Source organism: Arvicanthis niloticus, chromosome 16, assembly GCF_011762505.2.
Source record: "Arvicanthis niloticus isolate mArvNil1 chromosome 16, mArvNil1.pat.X, whole genome shotgun sequence".
Taxonomy (NCBI): domain Eukaryota; kingdom Metazoa; phylum Chordata; class Mammalia; order Rodentia; family Muridae; genus Arvicanthis; species Arvicanthis niloticus.
The window spans coordinates 63278177-63305453 of NC_047673.1; the positions used below are offsets into that span (position 1 = coordinate 63278177).

A 27277-nucleotide genomic window follows, 5' to 3' on the forward strand; every position below is an offset into this window, starting at 1 on the left:
TGGCATTTTGCATTTTCTTTGACTGTTGTGTCAATGTTTTCTATAGTATCTTCTGCACCTGAGAGTCAGTCTTCTATCACTTGTATTTTATTGGTGATGCTTGCATCTATGACTCCTGATCTTTTTCCTAGGTTTTCTATCTCCAGGGTAGTCTCCCTTTGTGATTTCTTTAATGTTTCTATTTTTATTTCCTGGATGGTTTTGTTAAACTCCTTCACCTGTTTTGTTGTATTTTCCTGTAATTCTTAAAGGATTTATGTGTTTTCTCTTTAACGACTTCTAGCTCTTTACCTGTGTTCTCCTCTATTTCTTTAAGAGTTATTTATGTCCTTCTTAATGTCCTCCATCATCATCAGGAGATGTGATTTTTAAATGAGAGTCTTGCTTTTCTGTATCCAGGGCTTGCTGTGGTGGGAGAACTGGGTTCTGATGATGCCAAGTAGCTTTGTTTCTCTTGCTTATGTTCTTACCCTTGTCACTTGCCATCTGATTATCTCTGGTGTTTTTTGTTCTTGCTTTCTCTGACTGTGTTTTATCCTTCCTGTAAGCCTGTATGTCAGCACTCCTGGGAGACCAGTTTTCTCTGGAAGGAATTTGTGTATGGAGAGCTGTGGCACATGGTCAGCTCTGGGGCACAGACAGAAACTGGAAGGGTCCTGTCCCAGGCAGTTACTTGGTTCCCTTGTCTTCATGGGTCTTTGCGGTTCCCTCTTGCACCAGGCATTTGAGTAGAAGTGGTGGTCTCACCTGTGCTCTCAGGTGTGTCAGCACTCCTTGGAGACCAGCTCTCTCCAGGTGGAACCATGGTATGGAGAGTTGTACCATATGGTCAGCTCCGGGCACAGATAGAAAATGGAAGGATCTTGCCTTGGTTTTTAAAGAGAGAGAAACCAGGTGTGTGGAAGGGAACGTTTTAATCAGAATGTAGTGTATGAAAAAAAATTATTTAAAAAAGGATAGAAGTTGAAAATTATTTCCATATTTCTAAAATCTCCACCCAAAATTGATATTCCGAGTAGCAGATCTATCTCCCTGTGCTCTTCCTACTCCTTCTCACCTGAGCTCACTGCTCCCTTATACAGTTTCCAGACTCCTTCCCATCTGCTTTGGTCTGGTACCTGTTTCTTTGTCCATTTTAAGTAAGTGATCTCAGAAACAATTGCTTTGATTATTGTTCTGGAAGCTATCATTGTGACCTTCCTGGGCTTTGTTCTCCATTATCTTTGACCTAGACCTGCAATTTTGTCCATACGCAACCCAAATTGCATTGTCTCTGTGAAGAATATCCACATCTTTAGAGAATGTTCTGGGTGCTGTGTTTTATGCTTTTTGTAATCATATCAGCAACTACCACTACTAATATCTGGAAACTATTTTGGAGTGTTGTAGCTAGTGTGATTCTTACTGTGCTGAGTTGTAGCTGCAGTATACACAGAGACTTCGGACTAGGTTACTAACAGAAGGCAAAAATCACTTGTTGAGATTTGGACTGTATCTTGTGAGAAGCGGGAATCATGGATGGAGTGTAAAGAAGACATTTCTGTTAGCAATATTTATTATATGCTCATCAGACATAGAACCTGTCTGTGATAACATCTGAGTGGCAGTGCAAAAGCCAAGTGTTCTACATCACCACTGGAGCTTCTGAGATACCATGCATGTTTGTCTTCATACGAATTGATCTCAGTTTCTTATATATTTTTAGTTTTCATTTCTATTCTAATTTCTCTATCTCATTTGCTGTCCAGTTCTCAACTGTCACTTATCTTTCTCATTATAGTTCTGTCCCTTGAGCAACATCTGATTTCTCTTATTGACTTGTACTTTGAAAAGCAAACAGAAGGATTTTTACTGCAATTTTACACATATTTTGAGTTATTATTAAACTGATTGCCAGTAACTTGTAAGTGTTGCCACTTCCCTCCTTGTTGAACGCTCTGGCATTCGAGTTGCTTAAAAACTTCCATCCCCCTGCTTTATAACTTGATTTTTTTTTTTTTTTTAGATATCGAAACACCAACTATCAAAAGATGTAGAGCCAAAAGAAAGCATTTGAAATTATGTCAAGCAGCAAACCAATGTAGGTGGAATTGGACAGGATTTTTATTTGGCAGATATGTAGACAGGACGTTCACAAAGAAGAAAAAGCTCCAGATAGAGTGAGTTCTGCTGCCTTGACCTCGTACACATTGGTCATCTCATTTCCATGAGGTTTTGTTGTGAGATCTTAATCCCACACACGAGGCCTGATGACTACATAGCCATTTATTTCGTAGTTCAGAGCCTGCCAATCCACAATATTAGGATTGAGAGGGGAACCATTGTACACACGTAGAATGTCTTGTGGGGTCAGCGCATAGTCCCACATGTACAAATCCGCAAACTCTCCCACAAAGGACTGCCGTTTATCAAACCCTCCTCCACAGGTATCCTGTTCCTGTCCCAGGACAATATTGGGTAGGGCTTTCACAGTGTATCCCCTCTGCAAACCCTTTTTTACCCAAGGCTTTCCATTGACCCAAAATTCAGCAATGCCAGAGGAGGACTCCCAGGTGGTACAGAAATGTACTGGGGAAAGTTGTTCTTCCAAACCACGGACTGTGACTTTTGAATGTCCAATGTGTAGGCTGTATTCTCCAACTCTTTCTTTATAAATTAGTAGCTCATTGTCGCTGCCTTTCACACTGTAGGAGAAAAGACTGTGAGAGCGGGAAAGGTCACTGTAGGTTCGGAAACACAGTGTAAAATTCTGCAGAGGTTTCTCTAGACGTGGGATCAGCTTCACATGATCAGTATCAGATTCGCTGGGGAACACAAATACCTTCGATCTGAGGTCTGTGAGATAAAGTAAGAAATATAATGCGTTTCAACAAAGTCAGAGAAACAACATCTCAGATTCAACTTTTCTCATTTTATGCTCCCTGACAGTAGCCTAAACTTCTCACCTGTCAGAGCAAAGGCTTCTGAAAGAAGACTGGTGAAGACAGACATCCAAAGCAGCAGCTTGTCCATGCTTGGTCCAGGGTATAACAGCAGCAGCAGTCACTTGGGTATGGGACAAAAGTGTGGTGGCTCCCTATGCTCTTCAGATTTCAAGTTTTTTATGTGCCTTTGATGACAATAAAGGGTGGAGAGAAGCAATGTGAGGTACTCCCAGGTCCTCCTTCGTTCTGCCAATAATTAGAACTGTTGTTGGAAAAGAAATGATTGGCTCCTTTGCTGGGAAATCAATGACAGTTATTCATTAGACACAAGCCAGTGCTAGAGCTCTAATCCCTGTGACCCAGATGTCATTGCTGGGAAGAGAAGACCTCAGATCTTCAAGGTCCTACAGATGGAACAAGAGGTCAGTCTGGCCACGTGAGTTGCTTCATTTTGCAGCTGGGTCTCTTTCTCTTGACCCTGTGCTTTGCTAGAATGGGATATGGGAACAGGGTGATTACATACCTATTAAAGTTAAGCGAAGTGTCCTTTTCTGTGTAGATCATTATAGAGTTCTATCTTCTGCCAAGAACCCTATAAAATCTATTTGTCTCTTTAGTTTTGATTTTTCAAATATTGAGTAACATATCCAGGAATTACTAAGAGGATAGAGACAGCTGAAGTACAAACCTGTTTGCCCTAGAGCATACTAGTTTTCTACAACTATTACTCAGCTCTCCCTTATTTTATGACTCATGATGCTCTCTTAAACTTTCTCGTTTCTCATTATGACTAATTGTTTTTGCTGACATATACACCTGCTGAAATGTCAGCATCTTCCCGTTTTCCACTCTTTCCTTTGTACCTTTGGACATTAAGGTATATCTTTGCTGATGACCTCATTGTTGCATTGTGCTCACATTTGTGCACTCATTCCCAAGGGCATTATGTGTGGAGATTGGGTGGGGGCCAACTCTTTTACAGTACCAATGAATTTTATACCTATTTCCCCTACTGCTAATTTAAAAGTCACCCTTTATTAGTCATCACTCAAACCGGCTCGGCTTCTAAGACATCTGAATGTTTTCCCTTTCTGCTTGCTTGATTTTCGTTCTCACCTCTAAAATCTATAGAATCTTTCTTTTACCATTCTTTTTTGTCTAGCTTCTTATTCTTTACTTTCCTCTCAGTTCTTCTTGGATTAATTAGGCGTTTCAAATGACACAATAACTACCATGGTATAATAATTTTCTCCAATTCTGCTCTCATTATCTTTCAAATCTTCATCTCTGGGCATTTTTTTTTAAACTTTTTTTTTCTAATCTAAGCTAAATCTTAGGTTGTGAAGCCTTATATAACTTGCAATGTATGGGTGAAGACTACAGTTAGTTGGAATTACACATCCTCTTATTTCATGCATTAAATGCTGATTCTTCTTCTTGGAAGTCCATGTGATCTTCAGTATTGCACTCCCTTGCCTATAATCTCTGAAGCAAATCCTATTTTCCAATCAAACACCCCTATTTGTTACTTTGTTCAAATCCTAAATGTTCTTCAAAATGAATCTCACAAGTGATGTGCTTTATAAGACTTTTCTAATGGACCAACTACATATAATTTTCACTTTTTTGGACTTTTAAAAGTATCTTAGTTATTTTTCTATTACTTTGGCAAGACAACACAACCCAAGCAACTGAGAGAAGAATTATTTGGGGCTTACAGCCTGCATGGCTGGCTCTGGAGCAGTATTTCACAGCTGCCCATATTGAGATACAACCATGAGACAGATAAATAATGGGGAAAAGTTGAAAGTGGCATGAATCATTTGTGGCCTCAAAGTTCATCCCCAGGGAGGAACCTCCTCCAACAAGGCCATGTCTCCTAATCCTTAATCCTTTTCAAAAAGTTCTACCAACTGGGGATATTCAGATATATGAACATATTGGGGCCATCCTCATTCAAGTCACCACAGTAAAGTTAAAATCAAAGACTGTGTGTAAACACGTGGATGCCAAAGGTCATTATCATGTGTCTTCCTTTATGGATCTGAGTATATTTTTTGAGACAAAGTTTTTCAGTAGATATAGAGCTTGTGGCTTTGGCTAGCTTGGCTGAGCAGAAAACGCTTTCTTGATCTTTCATCCAACACATGTGTCATAGAAGTGTAATGAATGATATGCCTGTCATGCCTAGCTTTTATGTAGGTGCTTATGAACTCAGGTTCTGGTGTTTGAGTATCAGTCACTTTATCCACTGAACCATCTCCATAGCTCCAGGTTAAGTTTTTTATTCTTTTTATACAGTTTAGTAACAACACAATAGGACCAAGGGGACCTTTACTATGAACCCAGGGAACATAGAATTCCAGGTTTACATGTTAATCGGCGAATACCATAAAATTCAGAGACTAGGTTAGCCAGCTGCATATAGCCTTCATCATAAATTAATAAATTACCATTCTATCAGCAAAATGGTTTCAGATATCTGTGTAAAATGGAATCTTTTTAATTGACAATGAAAGCCTGGGGAATATATGAGCCAGCCCAAAGAGCTTGGAGGAATAGAGATTTATATTGCTGTTGGGGACAAGTAACAGCATGTATTATTGAGTATGGGAATATTGTAAAGAGGAAGTCTTGGTTGACAAGTATGTGTGATCGCTATTAGAACAAGAAGGAAGTAGAAAGTGGGTAATTGGGTCTTGTTTTTAGTGTCCCCACCATGGAACGATTCTTAGGATTTATAAGAAAACAACCCATGCTTCGGTAATCATCAAGACATAGACCAAGAAATTTATAATAGAGATCTGGAGACTCTGAAATCAAGGCATAGGAGAATGAATCCTGAGTCTTCAGACTGAGGGGAGTTTTCACAGAGAAGTAATTTATGCTATTGTCCAGAGACTAGAATGCCTTCTTGCCAGTGAACATTCATGTACAGGTTGTAGTTTAAGTATCTTGGTGGCTCCAGTGAGGAAGAAAGGGCAACAATATATTGCAAAGAAGCATGGTGATGAGTATGGCCACAGTAGAGGTTCCCTGCTTTAATTAGCATCAAATAGAGTTTACTTTAGAGAGTACAGAAGAAGGCACTGTTTGAATAGATGCAACAAGGCAGATATGTAAAATGTAATTAAAGATTTCCCAAATGATTCAATAATGACTTAGGATTCCAATGTCTTGTGTGATTGTGGCATGTTAAAAACACAACAGCTATTAGGAAACACTAGAGACAAAGAAACTGAATTAGACAGGGGGCAATACTAAAATTATTTTACTACTATCAAACAATTATTTCCTATGGGTTCTGGTAGTCACAAGAATATTTTAAAAACATCTAGATAGAAAAAGGCAATTGAAAAATAAAAGTAGGTAAGGTCCACCCCATTATGCGGTTGTATAAAATCAAATATATAATCATATGTACAAAAAAAGGAAACAAGGGGAAAAGATGAAAATAAACGTTTGTATGATGTTAATTCAAACTTTATTCTAAACTTTTTATTGATACTATCTTCAATCATTTTCAGTTGCTATAGTGAGTGGCATGAACTAGGTAATTTATAATTTAGCATAGTTATAGACTCTGAGCAATCTTAGAACATGGTGCTAGCCTCTGAGAGAGCATTCTTGCTGCATTATGACATGGTAAATAAAAGGCAGCAGTAGTGAAACAGAGTGAGCATGCTAGAGAAAACTTGTTTTTAATAACAAAAGGAGCCAAAGCCAGTAAGCTATAATCTACAAAGAACTAATCATTTCCAAGGGTCTCACTGCCTTATAATTTGGGGGGGAATAAGTTGGATAGTTTGGGGAATATATTCAAAATATGGCACAGGCCATTTAGAAAAATACAATGTTACTACTGTGGAAGAGATAGTAGATGGCCCACTGGGAGGAGATAGATGCCATATGTTGGGTCCACAATGTTAATCCTGAAATGATATCGTGACTTAAGGGAAAAAGGATAGTGAGGACTTTGAAATCTATGGCTGCCACTTAAGTTTAGATATAGAGACTTCAGAAGAATTATTCTATAAGTGATGATGAAAGGAGGAATGGTCTCTTCTAGGGGAAGAGAGAAAAGAGAAAAGATCAAGGGGACAAACTGATTTGAGGGAACATTCACCTTTATGGATTTGAAGGCAAGAGAAGAGTTGGGATCTGGGAGGACAGTATGTGTAGTGTCATGGAAACCAAGTGAGTTCAAGTTTCCAGAAAGCAATGTCCAATAGTATTAGGCATACCAGAGGGATCTAAGTGGAAAGGATGCTGGATTTAGCAATAAAAATGTCACCAGTGACCTTTGCTAAAACAATTTTCATAGAATAGACATGGCAGAATTCAACCTTAACAGAATGATAGTTGAAAGAGCAAAAGAGATATTTCCTATGTTTCAGTAATTCTGACAAGGGCCAAATGAATCACGGTCTCTCTGGGGAGTCCTCAATCCAGTGTGTATTTCCCACTTAGATTATGCATTGTCTCTTCCTCACAGAGGGATTTGTTCTCTTTTTCTCATGCCCTAGAATTTCATCCAGAGATTATGACTGACCTTTCTAGCAAACTGGCTCTTTCAGACTCTAAACACCAGGCCCCAGGAGGCTGGCTGACTTCTGCTTCTTCCCTGTTTTGGCATCCTCACAAACTACCTGTTTACTTTCTATGTCCTGTTGGTACTTCATTAAGTGGCTATCAGCATACTGGGCTCTGTCCTCATGAATGGATTCAGATCACTCTTACAAGAGCAAGTTAGCCATAGAAGTGAGTTTGGTCCTTTCTTTTCCACTCTTGCCTACTTCTTTTCCAGGTGATACCTTTGACTATGATTAGGCCATCATTACATGTGAAACTCCTTGAACTGAGATTTCTCAGCCTCCATAATTGTGAGACAAATAAACTTCTGTTACTTATAAACTAAGATTTATAAAAGGCAGAGCACAAGAGTTCCTAGGGTACCTGACAGAGAAAATGTCTAGATAGTTAAGCATCCAAGGTGTTGCCATAGTTTCTTTTGTATGTGTATAGTAAAGTAGTAGAAAGGGGATATATTTAAGGATGGAATCTGTGATTAAGAGGGAACCACATAACCTTTTGGTATAAATTTAGGGAAAGTCTAGGGATTACATAGCATTTGTGATCAGAAACCTGATAGAGACACAGACAATGAATGACATTTTGAAGAAGTTGCAGAAGGAATTGAATGTCAGAGAATTTACTGACAGTTGAAGGATGTTAGAGGAAAAAGTACTAACATTTTCTTTGGGGGCTTGGTCCTTCATAAGTTAACCATAGTTCAGTAGATGGTTATACAACCATCCATATGTGGCCATCACTAATTGGACTCAGTGGGCTATAGTAAAAAGAGGATAAGAAGGTAGAAGGAGAATGTAATGGGGAATTATATGAGGGACTGGAATTGAAAAATGGGAGGTGGTAAAATACTGGAAAATATTATGTGCATGTATGAATTCTCAAAGAATAAATAAAATATATTTTTATAAAGCAGAAAAATTCATGCTTGGTAGATGGTATTGAATAAAGGTCTAGTGTTTTCTTCCCTAGGGGTGATTATTTCTCCCACTCTCAGTATTCCTTAGTTGCCTATAGTACTGTGTACGGTTGAGGGCTCACACAGGCTTTCTCCTGTGCAATTTAACATGTCTGTTGTTGTCCATGTTAAGCTCATGTTTATGCCTACTAAATGAGTACAATCCCTATGTTCTAAATATTTGTTCTTAGATCCACATTAAGTATAGTCCTCAACCCTTACCAAAAACATTTCTGTTTGAATTGTTTTCTAAGGTACTTCTAGTATTGAAGAGATTAAGGACTCTGGATTGAGCTGATGTTGCAGTATGTCAAGGCTTTGGAGTCTTATGGAATGAGATGAATGCATTTTACATGTGAGATGAAGGTGGATTTTGGAAGGCACGTGGAATTCTATTATTCAACTGTATTGACCAAAGTTTATGTGTTAGTAACTTAGTCCACAGAATTGCTGTGTTAACAGGTTATGACTTTTAAGAGATGTGTAGGCAATGAGGACTTTATTCTTATGGGATTGGTGTGATCTTTGTATAAGTGGCCATATAATAAAATCACATTTGGCCCTCCCTTACTCCTTTTTAAGATTCTCTTTTATTATATGCTATCTTCTATCATAGTATGTCACAGCAAGCTGGCCCTCACAGCTGCAGTCTTTTATTTTTGGACTTTTGAACAATGAGCCCTCTACTGTTCTCTTATTTATAAATTACCAGTCTATGGCTTTCTGTTACACAGCACAAAACAGACTATAAAACACTGAAGATTATGACAAATTCTTTACCAAAGTGGCTCTTTTTAACTAAATCTGGGCTTCAGGTACTATGGTGACAGTATAGCCCCCCCCCCCATCCAATACATGAATGTATTATTCAATACATTTGAATAATAGAATTCCACATGCCTTCCATAATCTACCCTCATCTCAAATTGTCCTGTCACTTTCTGTGTCCTATTGATACATGGGAGTCTCTTTTCTAGATCTCAACTCTCTGTTACTAATTTCAGGCTTTATTTATAAAAGAAACCCCCTGCCGAGTTAGCTCTCTTCTACTCTGGGGTTCAGTGAGACATTCAGACAATGTTGTCTCACTAGGATTTCACTTTCACATTCAGAATTAAACTGAAACTACTCTGTAGACATCACATTGTCTACCTTCCTATTTCCTTTTGAACATCCCTATTTATTTTTGAGATGATTTTTTTTTACAGTTTCTTAAGTATAAAATTTAGCTTTTATTATAATAAAGGGATTTTGTCCATCATTTCTAATATAATTTTTAAAAATAAAATTGACTTTTTATTGGAAGTTACTTGTCATAACAGTCTCCTTGCCATTCATGAGCTCTCATGACACAAACATTTGGGAGAAGAAAATTGCAAAAAACAAAAAACAAAAAACAAAAACAAACTTAATGTCAAGGACTCAGTGTAACCCTACATGTTGAATATGTTGAAAAGAAAATTACTGTTCATAGGAATTATTTCTCAGTCTTTAGTGCTATATGTCTCTGTCTCTATACTGGTATTGAGGAAGCATGGGCAATTTTCTCACATAAGCAGCTGGAAGAAGATGTGGCTGGAGCTGTTATGTATCATATTTATTATTCTGTTTTCCATTGTGCCATCTTTCCCCATGACTAAAATTTTACATCTGAGGACCTTTCTTATCCTATAGACCCATATCTTTTATTATTATTACTGTTATTATTGTTGTTATTATTATTAATTATTATTATTTTTATTAGTTTATATTTCAAATGTTGTCCTCCTTCCTCATATCCCCTCTAAAACTCCCACCTCCTCCCCCTCCCTTTTGCTTCTAAGAGGCCTCTCCCACACCCATCTACTCCTGCCTCTAGCATCCCCCTTTGGTGGGACAGAAAGCCTCTACAGGACCAAGGGCCTCTCCTCCCATTGATGCCAGATATGGCAATCTACTGCTACATATGTAGTGGAAGTCATGGACCAACTCATGTATACTCTTTGGTTAGTGGTTTACTTACTAAGAGTCTGGGTTAGTTGATATTGTTGTTTTTTCTATGGGGTTGCAATCCCCTTCAGCTCCTTCAGTCCCTCACCTAACTTTTCCATTGGGGTCCCTGGTTTCATTCCAATGGTTGGCTGTACCTGCATCTATGTTAGTCAGGTGCTGGCAGTGCCTCTCAGAAGACAGCTATACTATGCTCCTGTCTGCAAGCACTTCTTGGCATCAACAGTAGTGTTGGGGGCTTAGTGTCTGTGGATGGGATTGTCCTAAGGTGTGGTGGTTACAGACCCATTTCATTGCCATTTCCAACCCAGTATAATACAGAGCAAGAGCCTCACAGAAGTTGGATGGTTCACCTTGTCTTGTATCCCTAGCACTAGTGAGTGCAAGCCGTTATATCCTCACTAGAAAGTGATGACATCTCTGTAGATTACCCAAACCACTGAGTACCAAGTACAGTGGCTAGTTCAGAGCCCATGCACACTGGGCAGCATTCTGTAGTGCTTGTTAGTCCCACAGATAAGAGCCCTTTAGAACTTTCTTGTTCTTTGCCATTTGAACCACAATCCACGGCTGTGTGATTGCCTAGACATTCATGAGAGATAGACGTTGAGAACAAGACTAATGTGTGGTACCTTTCTTGAGTATTGATCCTAACAGTTGTCTACATCCTATCTATGCTCCATTAACACTTCTGTGCTATAGTGACCCACTCCTGTGTCATCCTACCATGAATCTCTCCTGTTTTAGGATCACTCTTGAAGGAAATATATATTCATCACAGTAAGGGCATGGGCTATAATTTTCTCTATCAATGCCCATTTCCGTCATAGTGTTGAGTATTTCATCCTTTGTGATTATGCCTCCATCTTTGCATAGTCCTTGTCTTATATAGCTATATCATTATGGTCTAGATTAAGCCCAAATCGATGAGTTAAATGTAAAAGGGGCCTTTTACCCAAGGCTCTCCACATGCTCAGCACTCAGCTGCTGATCCCTATTGTTTACTGACTTAGATACACAGACGCAAAGGATACCACATACGCAGTTGTGGACAGAGGATTTCTTAATAGGCCGACTCATTTCATCAGGAGACCTTTAGTCTGGGGCAATGTTTTCCCTGCTCACAGCATTTCACATTTCATAAGAGGACAAAATAGAGAGCTTTGTTGTAAATTGGCCGAAGCACTTAGGCTGTTCTTCTACTGGAGCTCAGCTCCGCAAAGAAGGCAGAAGCTAAGATTTTAACTCTGCTGCTCGTTACTACCACACAGCAACTCTCGAGTAGTACTTTGATGACTTATTCTTATGGGTGAGCATTGTGACTGAAAGTCCTCCTGGCTCTCATTTCTCCTGGCCTTTTAGCATTTGACTTTTATTTCAGTGGCACAGACCTAGCAGTTATGATGACAGGAATGACTTCAGTTAAGTAATCCCAGGGTCAACCTGAGACTTTCGGTTCTATCATTTTACCATTAATGGGCATTTCAAAATGTGTGATTTACCATTTGATGGTTGAAAAACAAAAACTTTCAGCAAAGAAAGGCTCTTGCTTCCACGGACTCATCCTGGCTGACCATGAAGATAGTGTGTATTTAGGTTCTTTTAAAAACCATGTTATTCTTGTAGTCTCCATGCTGCTACAATGAAGATGGGTGCTGCTTCTCAGGAAAGGATACCTGTATCCTGGGTGTCCTCTTCTTCCCTCTTGAAATCTTTTAAGAATGATGGAGTCTGCATGGTAACTGTGTCAGTAGTGGCTGTGTGCAAATAGCTGTGAGTGCTCCATTGTAAATGTCAACTATCATTTTCAATGACTCAAACCTGCCAAATGTCATTGTGTCTTCTCTGGGTAGATAGGTTGACATGGGTTGGGAGGGAAAGTCTGATGGTTTATTTTTAATCATATGTCCTTTTGGCCATATGTTTTCTAAAAGGCCCCTCTATGTCTTCATCTTTTTTTCCTTGAGTAAGTCATTAGGCATGTGATTAAGACAAATTTAGGGTATTGTAACCATGGGTTGCTCTACCTGCATCCAAATTTCTTAATAATAACTTGGAGGCTTATTATTTATATATATGCTTATGTCCTTAAACTAGGATTGTTCCCCTATGAGCTTGCAACTTATTTAACCTGTTTATCCTATTCTGTGTCTTCTACATGGCTGGTTACCTCTCCTCAGTTTCATGTGTCAATTTCCTCTGAGTCTGGGGTGAATCTTCTCATGCCTGACCCTATCCCAGAGTTCCTCTCTCTCTCATAGAACTCCCACCTTCTATTCCCTGCCTTTTGCTAATAGGCATCAGTCTTTTATTGACAGGAAATGCTTCTACATAGTACATAAGAGGTTATCCCTCCAGGGTATGTCTAGTGTGGAATAAAATTAGAGAATACATAGTGGTAGTCACTGTTATAGTTTGGGGATATTTGAGTTATTTTAACTTCATGTTAACTCTCTTCACTCTTGTCTTATGTGTTTTCACAGTCATGAAAGAAGGTGGAAGAGACACTTTTTTTGAACCCCCATGTTTTTGTTTCCTTCCAATAGGCTGTTGAATGTTAAAGGTTGTAGGAACAGGGACATGTCCTTCTGGAGTCTCCTGTCTCCCTTACTCGTCAAAATAGGCATGTCAATAGGAAATGTCAATGTCTCAGTGATGAGCAATTTTTAATGTACTTTTAGAGGTAATTCTGAGCATTAGGCTCCTGGTGGATTTTGAAACTCATTTTAGTGGTTTTGAGAATTTTAAAAACCTGAACAAAAAATATTACAATTGTGGGCACCATGTGTATATTCTTCAATCTCAGAATCAGATTTTCAATGAAATCTTAACAAAGGTAAATATCTATTGCTCTGTACTAGGTTTTGCAAAACAGTTTTACCAAAAATGTACAGTAGGAAGCGAATTTCATATTTCAACAATGTATGTAATCAGGTACATGTACACATATAAATATATTTTAACCAAAGTAATAAAAGAATACAAAGGAAAATTTTGGGATGGCTGAGACATGATAATTAGTCTATGAGGCCAGATGTGTATCTAGAGGAGAAAGTGATAGAAAATATTTTTGAAGTGGATTGGCTGTATAAATGATGATAATGGTAGGATTCTCTTCCTCTTTTTCCTCTACCTTCTCCTCCTCCTTTTCTCTTCTTTATCCTCTTTTGTTTCCTATTGCTTTACTTCCCTCTTCTCCTCTTTGATGGCAGTTGCCACCATCAGCATCATCAGCATCACTACCACCACCACCATCATCGGCATTGATGCCATCACAATCACCATCATCATCACCATTATCTTTATCTTCATCAACACCATCATCAGAAGCAGCAGCAATTACTTTCTCCCTTTTTATTCTTTACCTCATGCAGGAGAGATTGATCACTCTATCTCTTCTTTTAGATTATCAGTACTTTGAGTCTTTGATATTTCATCTTTATGGAATTATTTCTATTTGAAAGATATAGCTTTAGAAGGAATATTTATTGTATTTTTACCTAAAATATAAATTGCTGATTATTTATGTTTCACTCACTATTAAATTATGATTTGGATATGAAGTGTCATCCTAAATGACTCATGTGTTGAAGGCTTGGTGTCCTTCTGATAACACTATTCAAAGGTTATTGCAGTATGAGGGGGATTAATTTTATCAATGGATGGCACTGCTGCCATCTTATTGTAATAGACTATTAGGAGATAGGTGCCATAGGAAGCTAAACTGGTCATTTTTGTAGTTTATATTGGTTTATAGCTGAGTGCGGCTGATGATAATTTTTTCCTTATGTATCCTGCATCACAACTTTTAGCTCTATGAAAGCGAGTCAGTATGGATGAAGCTTAATTTGCTACCTGCTTGATTTCTCTGTGCTCTATGATTCAAGTTTGTAGTATCTTTAGCAGTAGATTATTACCATCACATTTTGGAGGGTGACCAAGAGCAGCAGTAGTAGTCTAATGTATTGGGTAGTACATAGAGCCCCACTGACTAACAACTCAAAAAAAAGATAACCTATTCTTGGATCTGGGCTCTTCATTCCATAGCCTGTGGTATCCAAGTAAAGCATGGCTTCTCCCATGCCCCCCTGTTATATTTTAATTCCATCTGAATCTCTTTTCATACATGTGTATTTTAGGATTCATCTATACTGGTAGGTTTTCACACAGTTTTTTCCAAAAGTCTTTGGTATTAATTCCATCTTATACTTTCCTTTTCCATGTCTTCCCATCCTCCAGCTCATAGAAACTTTCCAATTCAGTTATTTATATTTGAGTTTTGTGTAGGGTGAAAAATAAGGTTCTAGTTCTGTTCTTCTATAAATAGCTGCCAAATTTGAATTTAGGGATAGAGTGATTTTCAGTAGTGTTTTTATTATTCAGGATTATTTTAGCTATCCTGGGTGTTCTAGGTTTCCATATGAAGTTTTAGATTAGTTTTCCAATATCTATGAAGAATTAACTTGAGTTTTATGGAGGATTGCATTGAATTTGTAGACTGCTTTTGGGAGCATTACCATATCCACTATATTAATCCTAACAGTCCAGAGCATGGGTGCTCTTTCCAGCTTCTGGCATCTTATCTCTTCCTTGAGTGTCCTAAAGTTGTTGTACAACTCACTTCCTTCGTAGGATTTATTCCTGGACATTTTAATTTTCGAAGATATTGTGAATGAGATTGTTTCTCTGATTTCTTTCTCATTATATATGTATATAAGTAGACATTTTTATTTTTATTTTTACCATTCACCAGTAGTCTTTAATAGAATGTAGTATTTGGAGCACAAGGGTAGAGGTAGGAAAACCTCAAAGAGGTTCCTTGTGGGATTTATCTCACTCATATTCACACATCAACTAATGTCATTGGGCAGGTCTTGTTTAGGCAACCATGAGGTTGAAATTTCCTGAGTGTAGCTTCCCTGTTATATATAGAAGATGCCATATGCCATATATATGTTATATATAGAAGATACAGCAGAGAAAATGCCATCTCCTGAGACCTCCCTGGGACAAGAAAGCTGCCTTCTTTCAGACACTTCATTTGACTGAAGACTCCAGAGACACACATTGAGATCTAGAGACATGTGCTGAGTCCCACAGAGGACAGACTTGGAACCTTCCAGCTACAGATGAACTCTCTTGCCAAAGTCAAATGGCTACTGAACTTGGGGAAAGTTACATGATAGTAAGGAAAACATGATGTCTATCTAGATTAATCAAATATTGTTTAAAACTGATGTTAATACCCTTACAAACTGTACAACCCATGAAACAATTATTGGTTCAATGATTCCTTGTTGTTGGGGTCCACACTAGCCCCACGTTGGGGCGGTCAAAAAAACGTCACAGCCCAGGCAAAATGTTGAGGCCCGGGCCGACCCACGTTTGGGCGGCCACTGTATCCCGGCCCAAGCTGCTGCTCCGGTCTGCGGGTTGGGGTTCAGCAAGAGCGAGGGTGAGGGCCGATTCTACCTAATGTCTGATGTGTCTGATTCTCCCTCTATAGTCTGAATCTGATCTGTTCTGTCTCTGCCTTTTATATGTCTTACTTCTAAGCCACGCCTGTAAGTTACACCTTTAATCATGCCCTTAGGTCTTGTCTCTAACTCTGATCTCTATACTTCTAAGTCATACTCTTAAGTCACACACCTTTAATCTCAAGGTATCTAAATCAAGATTATCGGAGTGTGCTCAGCTGTTGTAGGCTATTGTAGCCCAAATCTCATGTCAGGGTATATGGCTCAAGATGGCTGCAAAGCTGATAGCCGCTTTCTGCTAAAAGTTAGCCCCCAACACCTTGTCTTCCCACCCCCCACCCCCAACCTTCCTTACCCCTCTGGCTTAGTTCCTTGGAGTCTTTAGGGTCTTTTGTGCATAGAATTAGTTCATCTACAAACAAGAATACTTTGACTTCTTTTCATATTTATATTTACTTTATCTCCTTCACTTGCCTTATTTGCTTTAGCTAAGACTTCAAGCACTAAATAGGAATGGAGACTATGGACAAATTTGTTTTGTTCTTGATTTTAGTGGAAATAATTTTTTTCTATCTTTCTCCATTGAGCATGATATTCACTGTACATTTTCTTGATTATGCTGAGGTATGTCGAGGTAGGTATATCTGCTGGATCCCTAGCTTCTCTAGGACTTTATCATGAAGAATTGTTGGATTTTGTTGATAATCTTTTCTGCATCTAGTAAGATGAGGGTGTGGCTTCTGTCCTTCAATGTGTTTATGTGGTGGATTACATTATAGATTTACATATGTTAAGCTATCCTTATACCTCTAGTATGAAGCCAGCTTTTTATTTGTTCTTTGTAAACTTTTCATCATGCTCTCCAGTCCCACTCATTTTTCCCTCCACTTGTAACTGCCTTCCACCCTTGCAAACTCCCCCCCCCACCTGCAACAAAAAAAAATATTGTAGAAGCTGTAGTGTGTGACAGTGTGTCCCATAGTATACTTTTAGTCCACATGCCTTTGCTTTCAAATGTTCATTGCAATGACTTGTTTGTCTGGTATATGGCCTTTGACTGCTGCTACTTTACCAGTATTGGAACTTTACTGCAACTCCTCTTGGATATCCTGATATAATCCTGTGTCATGAAAATCCCGTAATTTTGGATCTGCAGGACTGGCCCTTATGTGCACTCCAGCACGTAATGATGACTTAGATATTGAAGTGGGTTAATTCAAAGCCCTGGATCTGGGTCTGAGAGTTTTCTGAGCTGGTCAGCCCACTGGCTCTTACACTGTCATGTATCTGGGGCCAGCTCACCTTAACCCCTGTGTTAACTCTACTGTAATTCCCTGGCAATGTGCAGAGCCTACTCTCCTGAGGGCTGCAGTAAAAAGATGAATCTTGGTTTCAAATTCATCTAATCCTCTTAGTCTCTGTCTTTTTTAGTAGAAAAGTAAGTCCATTAGTATTAAGAGTTATTGTTGAAATATATTTATTAATTCCTGTTATTTTATTGTTTTGTTGTATTAGTGAGTACATACCATGCATGTGCTCTTGGGCCTGGGTTACCTCACTCAGGATGGTATTCTCAAGTTCCATACATTTGCCTGCAAAATTCATGAGTCTATGTTTTTAATAGTTGAATAGTATTCCATACCACACTTTCTTTAACCATTCTTCAGTTGAGGGACATCTAGGATGTTTTCAGTTTCTGGCTATTACAAATAAAGTTGCTATGAACATTGATGAACAAGTATTTTTGTGGGATGTTAGAGCATCTTTTGGATATATACCCAGGAGTGGTATACCTGGGTCTTGAGGTAGAATGATTCCCTGTTATCGGAGAAACCACCAAATCGATTTCCAAAATAGTTGTACAATTTTGAAATCCTACCAGCAAAGGAGGAATGTTTCTCTTGCTCAATATCCTTGCCAGCATGTGCCATCACTTGAGTTTTTCATCTTTGCTTTGATGAGTGTAAGATGGAACCTCAGAGTTGTTTTGATTTGCATTTCCTATATGATTAAGGACTTTGAACATTTCCTTAAGTGCTTCCTAGCCACTTGAGATTCTCTGTTGAGAATTCTCAGTTTAGTTTTGTATTCCATTTTTAAGTTGGGGTATTTGGGTTATTGATGTCTAACTTTTTGAGTTCTTTATAAATTTTGAATATTAGTCCTTTGTCAGATGTAGGGTTGGTGATAATTCTTTCCCAATTTGTAGGCTGCTGTTTTGTCCTATTAACAATGTTCTTTGTCCCATTTAGCAATTGTTGATTTTACAGCCTGAGCCATTAGTGTTCTGTTTAAGAAACTTTCTCCTGTGCCAATGATTTCAAGGCTATATTCCACTTTTTCTTCCATTAGATTTAGTGTATCCAGTTTTATATTGAGGCCTTTGATCAACTTGGACTCTTGAGTTTTGTGCAGGGTGATAAATCTATTTGCATTCTTCTACATGTAGATATTCAGTTAGATCAGCACCATTTATTGAAGATGCTTTTTTTTTCTTCATTGTATGGTTTGGCTTTTTTTTTTTTTTTTTTTTTTTTTTATTAAAAATCAAGTGTCCATAAGTGTGTGTGTTTATTTCTGGGTCTTTGATTCTATTTCATTGATTACTGGGTCTGTTTCAATACCAGGCAGTTTTTATCACTAATGTTCTGTAGTTCACATTGCCAGAGATAGTTTGAGGCCAAGCAGAGCATTTTAGTAAAAAGTTGAGATATCAGATTGAATGAGTCAGATTGGAGAGGAATTTGAGCCAGAACAGCTGAGTTGAACCAGCTAGCCAGAGTTCAGAAAGAACTAGAAAGGGTGATCTTATTCAGCAGTAAGTCTCAACATGTCAATTATATCAGGTGCATAAAAGTTATTTTTACAGCAACTGATTGTCAAGGCTTCATATTTTTGCTCATTTGCTTGTGTTTTGCTTAGTGACTTATCTGGAATAAGGTTAGAAATGCCAATAACCAATGACAGGAGTCCTCTACTAATTTGTGCTCAGATATTTTTTTTTCTGACACAGGATTTCTCTGTGTAGCTCTGGCTGTACTGGGACTAGCTTTGTAGACCAGGCTGGCCTAGAACTCACAGAGCTCTACCTTCATCTGCCTCTGGAGTGCGAGGATTAAAGACATGTGCTACCACCACCTAACTTCTTGCTCAGATTTTAAATATAGCTTTTCTTTAAGCCCCTCTTCTTAGGGAATGCACTATGATTAGCATAACTCATGCTTTAAAATCAACCGTTAATTACTGATTGCACAAAATCTGAGCATATATCAGGTAGTACTTCTGTGTATAAAGCAGGAAACAAGGGTGAGAAGGTTGAAGCTTGTTCTCTATTAAAGGGCCTATGAACAATTTCTGTTGTGTATGAGTTGAGTGGAAACATGCATGGCTCCTGCTCTACTTGAATATGTCTTGTGAAGAACTGAGCTGATGGAGACGGAATCTCCAGTCTTCCTACCTGCAATAGCTCTTCTGCAATGTTGAGTGTGGTGGGAGAGCCACCACAGACACATTTAAAATGTCACAGTTCTCTGTTTCTCACAAATTTGTCCTTATTAAAGATTTTTTAGAAGTTTGATGAATAAATGTTTGCAAGCACTCTGGCAATCTCCAAAAGCTTGGAATAATTGTCATTGATAATTTTTCCAGTTGAAGAAATGTTTGTTCAAGAGATTTTTGCTGAGCTGCTTGCCTCGCAAGCATTCTCTGAGCTTTTGCATTTCATCTTGTGACTTTGTTAATGCCTCTGTAGTATAGTGACTTGGTTTGATAAAAATATGTTCACAATTTTAGTGTCAGGTGCTAGGTCTAGCACTAGAAATTCAGTACTTCTTGGAGAGACAGCATTCCAATTATTCTCCATTACAGGCCAGCCTTCTGTAGACTGTAATCAGAGAATGTTGCAATTACAGCTAACAAAGGCTCCTAACCATCACTGTGAATATGAAGAGTGGCTGAAGGTTGGCTTTGTACAGGAGGCAACACTTGGCCTGGATTTGAAAATATGAATAAAAGTTGTCTTTTGACAGAAGAAGAGTAGGCATTGCAGATAGCTAAAGACAATCAGAAACTGTTTAATAATGTGCAATATAGCAGAGTCCTTTACACTACATGAAGCACATTGAACTTTATACTTGTTAGTATGGGGATGTTTTGAAGCAGTAAAAACATTTAGAGAAGTGCAAGGCAAGACATAAAATAACTAACTAGAGCTAGTGTAACACAAGTCATGCCACTAAATAAGAGAGTATTACCAGCCAAACATTGGACTAAGCATGGGGATCCTAGTGGGGAAGTTAGGGCAAGGACTGTAGGAGATGAATGAGTTTGCAACCTCATAGGAAGAACAACAATATCAACCAAAGCTCCAATATCAGACAACCCAAAGCTCCCAGGGAGTAAACTACCAACAAAAAAGTGCATAGTGGGGTACCCATGGCTGCAGCAGAGGATTGCCTTATCTGACATCACTGGGAAGGAAGCCCCTTGGTCATGTGGAGGCTTGGAGGCTTGATGACCCAGGATAGGGGAATGCTAGACCACTGAGGCAGGAGTTGGGGGAGTACCCTCATAGAGGCAGGGGAGAAGGAGGGTATAGGAGGCTTGTGGAGAGGAAACTGGAAATGGGGATAACATTTGAAATGTAAATAAATAAAAATAACCAATAAAAAAAGCAAAGAGAGAGAGAGAGAGAGAGAGAGAGAGAGAGAGAGAGAGAGAAACTGTGTTACAATTTTGAAGTTTCTTCCTCCTTCAGTTACTTCCTTGCTCAAGAGCTTGTTCCTAAAATATGGCATGATGCTTCTACCTTTGTGTTATTCCAGTCCTTTTTTTTTTTAAAATCAAAATTCATAGATGAAGGGAAAAGTGGTTGATCTCACAATTGGTCATGACAACCAAAGGGCCAGTGGTAAAGACATTTCTGAGACAGTATCAATCAAATTGAGTTGTCTGTCAATAGAACTAAGTAGAAGATTTTAGACAAGAAGCAAAAAAATTTTTTAGGACCAATCAACATGACTTTCTTTGGTAGTATTTTTTAGGAGTAGCAGAAAAGGAAAGTAGCATTGGGAAATCCAATGAAGGAAATTTTGTACTTGAGAATCTGACTTTCCAGGTAATTATAAATTTATGTTAAGTGGACAAAACCTAACTGGTATACATACTTAACGTTCATTTATATTATGCATAAGTATAGCCTAAAACAGCCTATAAGTCTGTTTTAGGTATCTTTACTTTGCAAGAAGCTAAGAACAAAGCAAAAATTGAAAATTCAAGACAAACAACACAAGTGTTAACTAATAGAGTGGTTAAAGTAATAGCCTATAAAAAATTCCCGTGACTTAACATCATGAGAAATTATTTTTGGCCCTTTAAAAATACAATTCTATGTTCCTGGTTGGCAAGAGGCTCTCCTCCAAGTTGTATTTCAAAGAACTTGCATCATATGGCTCTTCTATTTCCAGAGCTTCACAGTCTTGTGATGAATGCTCTGCCTGCAGATGGAGACAAGAAAAGGGCAATGATGAAACCCTCCTCTGCTTCTTACCATGGTGGTCTGGAAGTGGCACATGGCATTTCTGTGCACACACTTTTAGCAGGAACAATCCCCGGGGCTATGCTTACTAGGGAAGAGGATGGCAAACATAATTCTGGGATGGGAAGCTACTTCTTAACAAATTGGTGAAGAACTAGCCTGCTGCTTCTGACATAAAAGTTCAAGTTCTCTATTCTACTAAATAAGGTGGGTTGTAATGGTTTTCTTCTTAAAATCAATGTATAAGAAACTTCTATTTGCTACATTTTGTACCCTGTGGAGTGAACATTACAGCTCAGTTTCATTCATTGCAACTTTCACTGTTACTGCTTTTTACTCCAGAAGATACTGAAACCAGCACCTTGTTATGGGAAGTTCTGATGGCCATTTGTAGAGTTATCTTGGTGAGGAGGAGGGGACATCTTTGTCTTGGAGAAGAAAGAAGAGAAGAGGAGAGAAAAGAAGAGGAGAAGAGAAAGGAAGGGAAGAGAGAAGAGGGGAAAGGGTAGGAAGGGAAGAAAAGGAAAAAAGAGAGAGACAAAAAGAGACAGGGGAGACTGAGATACAGAGAGGAGAGAGAGATTGAGATTGAGAGATTGTAAGAGAGATAGAGATAGAGATGAGAGAGAGGCAGAGAGAGACAGAGAGAGACAGATAGACAGAGAGACAGAGAGACAGAAAGAGACAGGGAGAGACAGAGAGAGACAGAAAGAGACCAAGTAGCAGAGGAATTACAAACCCAGTTTAGCTAGACTGACCTTCTAGAAATTAAAAAGTCAGATTAAGTACTGGGTGAGATGGGAGTTTTTTAAAAAAAAGGAGCATCTGTGGTCAGTTGAGGATGGCAGTCTAAATGAAATGTGGTACATAAATAAAAGGACATGTGAGCAGTTACACTTAGAAGTCAATTGGCTCAGCATGCTGACTGAGTGTGCCCAGAGCACCACTCTCATTGTGGACATTCTTATGTATGTGGGTACACAGTAGCCAGAACAAGCAGTAAGTAATGCTTCATCTTTACGGCTCAAGATATACCCTACTTCACATCTTCAGGACAATGGCTTTCATGGTTTCAGTGAATGAACACTACAAATACTTAAAATGAAAAATTGAACTGGAAGACAGAGTTGCGGTTCTTGGAAGGCAAAAGTGGTTGCTGGAATCAATTATGAGAAAGGTAGAAGGTAGAGTGAAGGGGAAAAAAGACTTAATTGTTTCTGCATATAAGTTATTTTATTATACATTTCCAGTCTAGAAACTGTGGTAGATATGAAGGCCATGGAGTCTCACCCTAGACTGCTAACCTCCAGTTATGTGGCTGCTATTTTTCAGATGATTCATCTCCGTGGTTATCTACATTTTCAGCATCTAAGTGCTTATCGGCTATCCTGTGATAACTGTACTGTGTATCTCATTGAATGTTTGAGACACTGAGTAGGGAATTTTGTCTGTAGATCTGCTGGTTGAAACCAAGACCTTGCTCACGCTAGGAGGGTGCTTACTCCTGAGCTACATACCCAGCTCTGCTCTGGAGTTTGTTCCAGTCAGGTTTGCATATAGAATACAGAGTAGTATCTGCAACATGACAATATATAAAATATTAGCTATCATCACCGTGATTATATTGTTATTTTTTTACTTTTATTTTTCTTATGTATTTGCCAGTCCTAATTAAAGCAAAACAACAAAAATATCAACTTAAAAACACCATGAAAAAGTTACAAATGAGTAAAAAAAACCTCTTTTTATAACCTAAGAAGTTTTAACCTGTGAATAAATATTGGATTTTATCAAATGCTACTAGAAATCTATTAGATATTCCAAAATGATTATAAATCTTGTAAACTGAATATCCTGAAGTACATTCACACATCAATTTTGATTCCTGGAATCATTGTATTCAATTGAAAAGAAAACTAAACAGGATACTTAAACCTTAGGATGCACAATTAGTGTCATTTGTTCAGGACAGAAATATTATCAGAGCCATGGACACTTATAAAGGTTCAGATCTGTGTGACTGAAGCTGTGCCTGGAAAGTAAGTATGTATTAACTTGTGCAGGCTCAGGGAAGCTGAGGAAATTAGTTCTTGTTAGCTTTATTCTTGACAAGCCTGGGCAGAGGCTGAGGCCCTGCAGAGTTTGCTTTCCACCTCACTACCTGTGGCAAAACAGTGGCTTGTGTATCAGCCAGAGTCCTGCTTCAGGAAGCAGAAACCATGTTAGTTGTTGTAAACAGAAAGACATTTAAAAGATGTAATTAAGTGTTTGCAGAACTGCAGAGGCCTGCGGGAGCAGGCTACAGGCTATGACTTTAAGAATAACTCACGGAACAAGATTGTTGAATTAGCCCACCAGGGTGCTCTGTCTCTGTAAATGTTGGAGAGGAGAGGACTCTGGACACCACCTGGGATCTGTAGCATGCCCTGTAAAGAGATGTAGGGATGCTGGAAGCAGAAGGCAGATTTCAGCAGTGATACAGATAGCTGCCAAAGCCTAGGACACAGCTTTCTCACCTCCACTGGCTGCTCAAAGACACAGAGCTGGTCACTGAACACTGACTGAGACATTCAGAGAAAACAGCACAGCTGTCATGAAATTTATAGCGTCTCAGCATCTTTCTTCTGGAAATGTCCACGTGGCATACCTTTGGTCAGCAAGATATTACAGATTTCTGTATGGAGTAGGGAGAGCTTCAGGCATTGCTTTCTTGAAAGAGGGATAGGCACTTTGGGTGCTGCTTCTTCCCTTTTTTCTACACTGAGTGTGAACATGATGCTGAAGCCATTTTGTACCCTAAGAGTTTAAAACTGGCGTGTTTTAGATGGAGACCATTAAAATGGACCAGAAATTTTCTACTTGGAATTTTGTGCTATTTGAGACAGGAAACAAAATCTTTTACTGTAAGCAAAAGGAATTCAAGAATCAGATGCTAAAAATCTGCACTGAGCCCACAGCAGCTCTGAATACCAGGATAAAAGTCTGGACAGGCTCGGTGCTTTGTCATGGAGCTCCACCCTTCCCTTAAGATTCATATGTTTATTGATTGATGCAAGAGGGAGAGACATTTTCTTTCTTTCTTTTAAATTTAGATTTATTTTTATTTTATGTGTGTTGTTTTGCCCATATGTCTGGTTCCCCTGGAAGCCAGAATAAAGCATCTGGTCTTTTGGAACTATAGTTACAGATGGTTGTGAGCTGCCGTGTGGGTGCTGAGAACTTAATCACAGTCCCCTGGAAGAACAGCCAGAGCTCTAATTGTGGAGATATTTCATCAGCCCCAAGAGAGACATTTCCTTTAGTGATGTAGCCACTGGGAAAATGCCCATGTTCCAGTAAACAACCATTCACCCATATTCTCATAAGCACTCTAATGAAACTTTTTGATTTTTTAAAAGACATTTAGTGAGAAGAGGAACTATCTGGGAAGAGGAAAGCCACAGTAAAGGAGGCAGGGAAACAAGAAAGAGTCATGTGAATGATGTATGTACAAGTGTCATGATGAAGTCCATCACACATACCTAATCTACACTTATAAAACATGGATAACATTATAAGTTGCTCTCCCATTCCTGCTCCCTTCTCTTCTTCCTCTTTCTTTCCTCTTCTGTTTCTTCCTTACTTTTTCTTCCTTGTCCCCCTTTTCTCTCTTTTCCTACTTTCTCTTCTCTTCTCTTTCTCTTCTCTTCTCTTCTTGTCCTGTCCCGTCCCTTCCCTTCCCTTCCCTTCCCTTCCTTTCTCTTCTTTTCTTTTCTTTTTTGGTTTTTTGAGACAGGGTTTCTCTGTATAGCCTTGGCTGATCTGGAACTCACTCTGTAGACCAGGCTGGCCTCGAACTCAGAAATCCACCTGCCTCTGCCTCCCAAGTGCTGGGATTAAAGGCGTGCGCCACCACCGCCCGGCTCTTTTCCTACTTTCTTGTCATTGCTTCTTCTTCTCCTTTTCCTCTTTTTCTGGTCCTCCCATCTGTCCATGGATGTTGATACTCAACAGACCACATGAGAGGAAGACATCAGTGTAGCAGATTCTGTTTCCATCAGAAGAGTTTATCTCCTCTTGCAATGTGTCATCTGCACCATATCTGTCAACTCTGACACCTACAACTATGTATTTTTTCTAGATATATTGTACTGCCCCAACTGTGAGATTGTTTCTCAGGATACCTACTAGATTGAACTATATGGAATTGCTGGTATTTGAATATTTTGACTATAAAAATAGTATTAACTTTTTGTGGTGCTACCTAGTTGTATAACTTATGAGGTTAATAGAAAACTTTGAAACAGAAAGAAGCCAATTTATAATCTGAAGAGAGACATCAAGTTAGTGAATTAAGTCATCCAGTTCTGTTTTTTCTTTATAGTCTAGTGTTGTGACAGCTCTTTGGACAATCTAAAAAGGTCAATTTCAGATTCCAAAATTAGCAATTTCTTTCCCAACGCAATGTAGACTCTAGACTTAAGGGCCTATATGGAATTTCTCTAAACTTGTGAGACATGGTGGAATAGGGTAGGATATCACCATTTGTGATGTCCTGAAAATTTCTTAGTAGTGTGTGCATAGAAGGAACTTTTCTCAGTCGCCCCAAGTCAGTTGTTTTATGAGTACAGTAGAGCATCAGAAGAGTGGCTTGGTGTCATGATCACTAGCAACACTGAAAAGTGACCTGAGTGTAGCACATTTAGTTTCTATCAGAAGGTGCTTATATTGTTCTTCTCCCAGGACATTTACTCTAGGACCTTGATTATGTCTATTATCCTCCAGCTCTTCACAGATATCAGGATAAACCAAATAATGCAGAAATTATCATGACCTCTGATTTCAATTTTTTGTGGTCAAATTTATGGAGTCCCATGTTGTCAAGTTCTTTCATTTTATTTTTTGCTAATAAAATTTCAATGAAATGATTGCTTTTTCAGGTTAAGAATTTTTCCTCTTTTTACACCACTATTGATGCATCTGACAATTATAAGAAGTACCCTGGGAAGGTTACCAGCACACCATTTCACTTAACAATATGGATTTGCTGAGGAAAAACTTTGTATGATATTGACGGACATAATCTCAATGGCAGTTAACACTTCTGAATGAGAAAGTTTACATCTAGTCTAGAAAGTGAGCTTGGGAAGAAGGATGTAGGCTTACCTAGTAGTTGAAGAGAAATAATAAGTCACAAGCCGTTCTTTTAATATTGGTTACTGCTAAGATTTTTTTTCTTTCAATAATAAAACTCTTTTGGCCAGGACTCATCTGTTTCGCTCAGTTTTCTGATTCTTATGACTAGCTTGGAGCCTGGTAAATAGTCAATGTGAAATAAATTTATTAGATAAGTGAATAAATATGATGGCTATAGTGTCAAAGTTTTTTGACCTAGTCCTAAGAGATTCTGTTTCATAGAACATGGCTTTGTAAAAACCCATATAGCCACATTTTTGTATTATTCATTAATTATTTTACTTATTTACATCCCAAAATGCTGCCCTCTGGTCCTCCCTTGCAGAATTTTTCCCCATATCCCCTCCTCCTCTTCACCTCTGGGAGGTTGGCCCCTAGGTATCCCCCTACCCTGGGGTATCAAGTCTCTGCAGGATTAGGCACATCCTCTGCCACTGAGATCAGACAAGGCAGCCCTCTGTTATATATGTGCTGGGGTCTTGGACCAGCCTGTGTATGCTCTTTGCTTGCTTAGCCACAACACTTTTTAAGTTATCCTTCCCAACATGTACTTCCACATTTAAAAGCAGGGATGGAGCTGAGTGTTACTGATAGAGCAGTTCTCTGGTCTCCATAAGCTGATTCTCAA

At 38.7% G+C, this 27277-nt stretch overlaps 2 protein-coding genes across 7 annotated transcripts in view; one reads left to right on the top strand and one right to left on the bottom strand.

The window, feature by feature from the left end:
• Positions 1-2081: 2081 nt before the first annotated feature.
• Apcs (amyloid P component, serum) lies at positions 2082-3168 on the bottom strand. Its single transcript, XM_034520842.2, has 2 exons — positions 2946-3168; positions 2082-2835 (listed from the first exon to the last, which is right to left on the bottom strand). The coding sequence occupies exons 1-2, from the start codon at positions 3010-3012 to the stop codon at positions 2228-2230; spliced, it is 675 nt and encodes a 224-aa protein (XP_034376733.1). The 5' UTR covers positions 3013-3168; the 3' UTR covers positions 2082-2227.
• Positions 3169-3211: 43 nt separating this feature from the next.
• Or10j5 (olfactory receptor family 10 subfamily J member 5) overlaps positions 3212-27277 on the top strand; it is a 62325-nt gene continuing 38259 nt past the window's right edge. For 4 of the 6 annotated variants that reach the window (XR_013104473.1, XR_013104474.1, XR_013104476.1 and 1 more), the window contains exon 1: positions 3231-3346. The gene's annotated coding sequence lies outside the window, so the exon portion shown is untranslated. Of the gene's footprint in view, positions 3347-27277 lie in introns of all 6 variants that reach the window. The other 2 variants (XR_013104475.1, XR_013104477.1) reach the window with 2 other exon arrangements.